This window comes from Coregonus lavaretus (assembly GCF_964263955.1).
Source record: "Coregonus lavaretus genome assembly, contig: HAP1_SCAFFOLD_520, whole genome shotgun sequence".
Classification (NCBI taxonomy): domain Eukaryota; kingdom Metazoa; phylum Chordata; class Actinopteri; order Salmoniformes; family Salmonidae; genus Coregonus; species Coregonus lavaretus.
Window position 1 is genome coordinate 68046 of NW_028162731.1, and position 8796 is coordinate 76841.

The window sequence follows — 8796 nt, forward strand, 5'->3', positions numbered from 1 at the left end:
ACTCAGAGAGGCCATATAAAAAACGTTATTTGTAAAATGATTTGTTATTTGTCGAAAACACTAAAGAGAGGGGTGTAGTATTGAGACTTGAGTGAGGTTAGGGGGAGGTGTAGTCTGAAAACCTACCTCTTCATGAGTGTCTTGATTAATGCCATTTCATTATTCCAGAGCCTTGCATACAGGTGATAACAGGACCCTCTGATGTGAGAAACTTTAAACAAGTCAAACTAGCATCATTAAAGAGTTGTTCACTTACCCAGTAGAGACACTATAGTCCCAGTGACATCAGTCACAAAGCACAGGTTGAGTTTTGCTGATGTAATATGCTTTTTGAGAATCGTGTGTGTGTGTGTGTGTGTGTGTGTGTGTGTGTGTGTGTGTGTGTGTGTGTGTGTGTGTGTGTGTGTGTTTGTGTGACTGACTGACTGTGTGTGTGTGTGTGTGTGTGTGTGTGTGTGTGTGTGTGTGTGCGTGTGTGTGTGTGTGTGTGTGTGTGTGTGTGTGTGTGTGTGTGTGTGTGTGTGTGTGCGTGTGTGTGTGTGTGTGTGTGTGTGTGTGTGTGTGTGTGTGTGTGTGTGTGTGTGTGTGTGTGTGTGTGTGTGTGTGTGTGTGTGTGCGTGTGTGTGTGTGTGTGTGTGTGTGTGTGTGTGTGTGTGTGTGTGTGTGTGTGTGTTGTTTGACACCTTTAATTGGTAGAGTGATGTATGTGTCGTTATTACAGAGCCTTGCATGTTAGTGCTAACAGGTCCCTCTGGAATCTGAGAGAACAACAAACCAGACAAAAAATATGTTTGGATCAGAATAATGCAGGTTGATGTCTGACAAATATGTGTCCCAATGATGTAACTGTCTCCCTCAACTTGAATAATTATTTCATAATTCAGTTCAGATGGACATTTTTACAAGTCTATGTAATGTTCCTATGGAATGCCATTAGTGCATCCACCATAAAGATATGCCATCTTATCAACTGCCTGACTGTCAATTTTATTATGCACTGGCCAAATGACATATGCCGTGATCTGTCCTGTAGTTTATCAAGGCCTTCCTTCCAAATCTAATTTCATTGTCTTGAGTATTGGAAGTCTAAAGAACTTCAGTATAAGATTTTGCATTTGAATCGCAGGGCTGGCATCTAACGCTCACCGGTAGTTTTGTATCTTATGATAACTAGCTTATTGCTGAACATTTTTCAGAAACACAACCTCTGTTTGGAGCTCCATCTATGCAAAATATTTGATGGGTTTGATAAGTGGCAACCTGTCACTAGTTCCCAGAACCTTTATAGAAACTTAGGAAAGGGTTCTTTAAAGCACCATAAAGGTTTCAATTAGAACCTTACGATCATGGTTCTTTATCTCTTTAACTGTCTCTTCTAGAAAAACATGTAGAAACAATTATTTCATCTTAAATTCCTGTTACTAACAACTCAAACAGGAATTTCCAATAGTGTTTTTCTTTAACTTGCTGTTTATTCTACCTGGCAGTTGAGAAGTCAAGAGAGTCATACCAGCGATACCAATGGCTTTTATACTGTATGCAGGTTAAGCATTGTTAAATGAGGACTGATGTCACATTTTAGTAAATGACGTTAATTGCATATGTATGTATTAAATGAATGCGTTTTCAGGTGGTGTTGGTTTTCTTAAATTTCAATTAATCCAGGTCCTTCCACAATGTTTCCCACATGTTCAGACTACATGTTGAGATAATATATGACAAAGTGCAGTTTTTATTACTATTATAGGTATTATTTTATAGGCGACCTTAAGTCTGAATATTGATTCATTAATCCCATGGGTCATGAAATGTTGTTAAACCAATGTATGTTGCCTAATGTAGTGTCTTGTCAACAATGAAATCATAGTTTTCACCAAAATAAGTATTATTTTATAAAAAATTGATGTACCCAATTCTTTTTCCACCATACTTTTTACTGAGTGCATTCTAAAAATATTCAGACCCCTTGACTTTTTCACATTTTGTTACGTTACAGCCTATTGGTTTAAAAAAAAAAAATGTCCTCATCAATCTACACACAATACCCCATAATGACAAAGCAAAAACAGGTTTTTAGAAATGTTAGCAAATGTATAAAAAAAAGAAGGAAATAATCTATTTACATAGGCCTCCTGTAGCTCAGTTGGTAGAGCATGGCGCTTGCAACGCCAGGGTTGTGGGTTCGACTCCCACGGGGGGCCAGTATGAAAAATGTATGCACTCACTAACTGTAAGTCGCTCTGGATAAGAGCGTCTGCTAAATGACTAAAATGTAAATTTAAAAATATTCAGACTCTTTACTCAGTACTTTGTTAAAGCACATTTGGCAGCGATTACAGCCTCAAGTCTTCTTGGGTGTGACACACCTGTATTTGGGAAGTTTCTCCCATTCTTCTCTGCAGATCTTCTCAAGCGCTGTCAGGTTGGATGGGGAGCGTTGCTGCACAGCTATTTTCAGGTCTCTCCAGAGATGTTCGATCAGGTTCAAGTCAGGGCTCTGCCTGGGCTACTCATAGACTTGTCCCGAAGCCACTCCTGCATTGTCTTGGCTGTGTGATTAGGGTCGTTGTCCTGTTGGAAGGTGAACCTTTACCCCAGTCTGAGGTCCTGAGAGCTCTTGAGCAGGTTTTCATCTCTCTGTACTTTGCTCTGTTCAACTTTCCCTCAATCCTGAATAGTCTGCTATTGCCTGCCACTGAAAAACATCCCCACACATGATGATGCCACCACCATGTTTCACCGTAGGGATGGTGCCAGGTTTCCTCCAGATGTGACTCTTCGCATTCAGGCCAAAGAGTTCAATTTTGGTTTCATCAGACCAGAGAATCTTGTTTCTCATGGTCTGAGAGTCCTTTAGGTGCCTTTTACTGAGGAGTGGCTTCCGTCTGGCCACTCTACCATGAAGGCCTGATTGGTGGAGTGCTGCAGAGATGGTTGTCCTTCTGGAAGGTTCTTCCATCTCCACAGGGAATTATGGTGCTCTGTGACCATCACCTCCCTGACCAAGGCAAATCTCCCCCGATTGCTGAGTTTGGCCGGGCGGCCAGCTCTAGGAAGAGTCTTGGTGGTTCCACTGTGTTCTTGGGGACCTTTCCAAATCATGTTCAATCAATTGAAATTACCACAGGTGGACACCAATCAAGTTGTAGAAACATCTCAAGGATGATCAATGGAAAAAGGATGCACCTGAGCTCAATTCCGAGTCTCATAGCAAAGTGTCTGAATACTTATCTAAATAAGGTTCTTGTTTTTTTATCTGCCAAAATTTGCAAAAAAACTGTTTTCACTTTGTCATTATAGGGTATTGTTTGTAGACTGATGAGGAAAAACATTTATTTAATCCATTTGAGAATAAGGCTGTAACCTAACAAAATGTGGAAAAAGTCAACGGGTCTGAATAATTTCCCAATGCACTGTATCAACCGCCTGGTTAAGCACATTTTTACGAAATTCTTTCTTTTGAACCTTTTTACATTGAAACTTTTGTATTTACATATTCCTACTATTCAAGGTCTCTACTGACAGGAATGGTGCTATATTAATCCCTCACTAATTGAATTCCTGACTTTTGTACAACAACTTTGGTGACTGATTTTGAGTTTTCTTACAGCCCTCTGAATGGGCAAAGTTAGAGTGCCACAACACTGATCTGCAGCAACCCAAAATCATACAAATTATGTTAATTGAGCAGGAGGGCTGGGGGAGTTGACCAATCAGGTTCAAGTGATGTTTTTTTTCATATCCACTTCTAAATCTATTGTCAAAACATGCCCTACAGGCTGGTTGAGAACAGGGTTCACTACATATTCGTCGCCAAACCCACTGGCTCCAGGTCATCTATAAATCACTTCTAGGCAAATCCCCGCCTTATCTTAGATCATTGGTCACCATAGCAACACCCACCCGTAGTATGCGTTCCAGTAGGTATATCTCACTGGCCATCCCCAAAGCCAACACCTCCTTTGGTCGCCATTCCTTCCAGTTCTCTGCTGCAAATGACTGGAACGAACAGCAATAATCTCTGAAGCTGGAGACACATATCTCCCTCACTAACTTTAAGCATCAGTGTTCAGAGCAGCTTACCAATCACTGCACCTGTACACAGCCCATCTGTAATTAGCCCACCCAACTACCTCATCCCCATATTGTTATTTACATTGATATTTATTTTTGCTCATTTGCACACCAATATCTCTATTTGCACATCATCTTCTGCACATCTATCACTCCAGTGTTAATACTAAATTGTAATTATTTTGCACTATGGCCTATTTATTGCCTTACCTCCATAACTTACGACATTTGCACACACTGTATATAGATTTTCTATTGTGTTATTGACTGTACGTTTTGTTTATTCCATATGTAACTCTGTGTTGTTGTTGTTTTTATCGCACTGCTTTGCTTTATCTTGGCCAGGTCGCAGTTGTAAATGAGAACTTGTTTCAACTGGTTTACCTGGTTAAATAAAGGTGGAAAAAAAAGATTAAAAAAGAAAAAGGGTAAAACCTTCAAAAATGGTTCCATATAGCACCAAAAAGGGATCCGCTATGGTTACAAGACAAAGAACCCTTATCTGGCACCATGTAGAACCATTTGTTTTTAGTGTGCATATACACACTTCAGCTGATCACATACTACAGTATCTCTTCTACATCTGAAGAGACACCTGGAAATGCAGGTATGGGCAACTTCAGAATAGCTGCCCTGTCTGTTTTCTGGAACTCAGCTGTCAGGATCAAGGGAAAGATGAACGGAGCAAAGTACAGAGCGATCCTTGATGAAAACCTGCTCCAGAGCGCTCAGGACCTCAGACTGGGGCGAATAATAACCTACCAACAGGATAACGAACCTAAGCACACAGCCAAGACAACGCAGGAGTGGCTTTGGGACAAGTCTCTGAATGTCCTTGAGTGGCCTAGCCAGTCCCCAGACTTGAACCCGATCTAACATCTCTGGAGAGACTTGAAAATAGCTGTGCAGCGATTCTCCCTATCCAACCTGACAGAGCTTGAGAGGATATGCAGAGAAGAATGGGAGAAACTCCCCAAATACAGGTGTGCCAAGCTTGTAGCGTCATACTCAAGAAGACTCGAGGCTGTAATCGCTGCCAAAGGTGCTTCAACAAAGTACTGAGTAAAGAGTCTGAATACTTATATAAATGTGATATTTCTATTTCTATATTTTTATAAATTTTAAAAAATTCATGAAATCCTGTTTTTGCTTTGTCATTATGGGTTATTGTGTGTAGATTGATGAGGGGGAAAAGGCTGTAACGTAACAAAATGTGAAAAAAGTCAAGGGGTCTGAATACTTTCCGAATGCACTGTAAATTCTTGTAATTCTACACATTTTGCCATGGGATGGAAAGAAAATGTTGCAGTTTTAAAGCAAGTTTCCTGCAATTATACTAATTTTGTCTTAGGGTGAAGAGAAATGTTTGCAGTTTTGAATATGATATCAGAGTTAGAGTGCCTAACAAAATCAATGGGGTACCCCCTGTTGGTAAATTGACCTTGATTACTACAACTAATAACAGGACCCTCGATGTGAGAAACTTAAACAAGTCAAACTAATATCATTGAAGAGTTGTTCACTTACACAGTAGAGACAATATAGTCCCAGTAACAGGTTGAGTTTTGCTGATGTAATATGCTCTTTAGGAATCATGCAGAGGTGAAATCATATTTTTTTGGTCTGTCATTTAACAGACGCTCTTATCCAGAGCGACTTACAAGAACAATTAGGGTTAAGTGCCTTGGGCACGTTAACCGCTAGGCTACCTGCCGCCAGTTTTTGAGAATTGTGTTTGTTTTGATTAATAGTGTTGTATTTATTGTATGTTCATGTTCACAGGGCTTCCTTGCAAATGAGACCCTGGTCTCAATGGTGACCCACTCTGTAGAAATAAATGTAAAAAAACAACAACATCTAAATGTAGTAGATGTATTTGAGTGTGTGGTTGACACCTTTCATTGGTAGAGTGATATAAGTGTCATTATGACAGAGCCCTGCATGTTTCCAATATGTGAATATGTTAATGTGTGACTTGTGTACTAACGTTCCAGTTTTCCGTACGTCATGTAATATATTGGGTTGTGTTTGTGTATTTCTATGCTGACGTCTCTAAATGGACAATAACGTATATGGTATCGTAGCTCAAACAGGACCCTCTGGAAACTGAGAGAACAGCATCTAGCAGTTACAGAGGGTCAAAGATCATACCTCCCCAAAACTGCTAACCTCCCCTATTATTGGTAATGGTGAGAGGTTACATGGGGCATTACTCTCAAGGTAGCAGGCTGGCTGAAAAACATCAAGGGGGATGACTGGGTCAGAATACTGTAGGGTGATGTCTGCCAAATATTATGTGTCCCCACAATGTTACTGGCTCCATCAACCTGAATAATTACTTCATAATTCAGTTTAGATGGACATTTTTACAAGTCTATGGAATGTTCCTATGGAATGCCATTAGTGCATCCACCTTAAAGATATGCCATCTCATCAACTGCCTGACTATCAATTTTCTTATGCACTGTCCAAATGACATATGCTGTGATCTGTCCTGTAGTTTCTCAAGGCCTTCCTTCCAAATCTTGTTTCGTTCTCTCGACTGGAAGGATGGAGGAGTTTAAGGATGGGGTTTGAAGGGGAGGGCTGGCTGGCTGCTTACACTCACCGATAGTTTTGTGTCTTATGATAGCTAGCTTGTTGCAAGTCAGAACTTTTATCAGAAACACAACCTCTGTTTGGCTTCCGAGGCTATGTCTCCTGAGGTTGTGGATTATGGTCCAATCTGAGCACTGACATCAATCAAAACAGTTAGTCTTGAACATTTATCCTGTTTCCCATGTAAAATAACCTTTGGGTGACCAAATCATCACCCATACTATATTTTCCCTCAGTTGATAAAACATACCTTTTTCTCTCATCTCTAACTATCAGTAAGAGTGAAGGACAGGCTAGGTGGCCATAGCAACATACAAACTTGTAATACATTACATCATGTTTTGACAAATAATTTGTTTATCCAACCTTTTGTTCATTTGTGGGCTTGTGTGTGTGTGTGTGTGTGTGTGTGTGTGTGTGTGTGTGTGTGTGTGTGTGTGTGCGCGTGTGAGTGTGCAGAGAGACACTGGGGAGGGGAGTGTGTGTCAGTCATTCAGAGATAAATAGAGAGGCAGAGCTCAGAGTTTGTCAGAAGGCTGACCTGACAGGGTCACACACAGGACCAAGCAGGAGCAGGACCTCAGCATTTGGACCCTTTATTACAAATGGAGGAACAGGAAGATGTTCAATACTGTTTTCAAGACAGAAACTCTTCTTGCAGAAAGGCTTTGCTATCGACATCTATCTACATAACACTGTACATCTTCTTCTCATTGATTTCAGCAGTTACAGTATTTTTGAACATACTGGTGATCATCTCCATCTCTCACTTCAAGCAGCTCCACACTCCAACCAACCTGCTCATCCTCTCTCTGGCTGTGGCAGATTTCCTGGTGGGACTGATTGTGATACCATTAACGACTGTAGCATTAATGGAACCATGCTGGGATTTTGGGGAATATTTCTGTGGGTTTTATTTCTGCATCACTTGTTTGTGTTCTTCTTTATCTGTGGGCAGTTTGGTCTTGATATCTATTGACCGTTATGTTGCTGTGTGTGATCCCTTATTGTACCACTCTAAAATAACAATAACAAGAATGATGTGTTGTATATCCATTACCTGGTGTTGTTGTATCATATACGATGCTGCTATTGCAAAAATATTTGTAAATGTACAGGTACCCAGTAGGTGTTTGAAAGAATGTTTTACTGTAGAAGGGTCAGTCTTGGGTAATAGAATTGACTTTGTAATTACAATGGTTGTCCCGTGCGCTATAATTATAACACTTTATTTGAAAATATTTGTGGTGGCCATATCACAGGCCAGAAAGGTATTTTCAAAAGAGGCTGCCAGTGTGTCTGGTGTTAAAACTGTACAGGCAAATAAGTCAGAGAGAAAAGCAGCAAAAACTCTAGCTATTGTTGTTTTCACCTATCTAAGTTGTTGGATTCCATTTTATTTGTATTTTCATTTTTTTTTCATTGACAATTTATCATTATTTATCATCAGCTGTCTGCCACTTGTTAATTCCTTAATTAATCCAATAATTTATGCTTTCTTTTATCCATGGTTCAAAGTAACAGCTAAACATATTTTAACTTTGAAATTAAGATGTTCATAGTTCCTATGCTTTTATTCCTAAATATGACACACATAGGTTTGATATGTTTTGTAATACATTTGTTGTAATTGCTTCTTTCATGTAACAATACACTGACATTATTCATCTCAGTGTTGTCATCATAGATACATGTGGTGTTGTTGCAGAATGATTTGGATGGATTGGAATGGAATGACTTGGAGAAGGCATAAGAAGGCATAAGCTTGTTTTATAAAAGACATTGTAGTCATTTAGGGTTGTAAATTCCAAATACCAAAGTCTGTGGTTGTTCCATGTTATTTAATTATAAAAAGTAAGTATTCTAATAGTACATTCCGAGGACGTCAAGATTCATTCTATATGTTGTTTAACACCACCCTCTAGTGGCTCAATTGGGACACAATGCCTTCATCAAGTGTGGTAAAGTTGAAATGTACAACAATGCATGATATCAGATAACGTCCAAGTCTATCTCAATGGTGTATTGTGTAAGTAGTTGAGGGTAAAATGCAAGAATATGCAATCATGGTTAACACTTTATAGTGTTCAGTAATAAACCATTTGTAAGGCATTTACAGTTTGC

At 39.6% G+C, this 8796-nt stretch overlaps 1 protein-coding gene across 1 annotated transcript; it reads left to right on the top strand.

The window, feature by feature from the left end:
- Window positions 1-7277: 7277 nt before the first annotated feature.
- On the top strand, window positions 7278-8234 carry LOC311118956 (trace amine-associated receptor 13c-like; the record flags this gene model as incomplete). Its single annotated transcript, XM_084193704.1, has 1 exon — window positions 7278-8234. The coding sequence occupies one exon, from the start codon at window positions 7278-7280 to the stop codon at window positions 8232-8234; it is 957 nt and encodes a 318-aa protein (XP_084049830.1).
- Window positions 8235-8796: the final 562 nt, after the last annotated feature.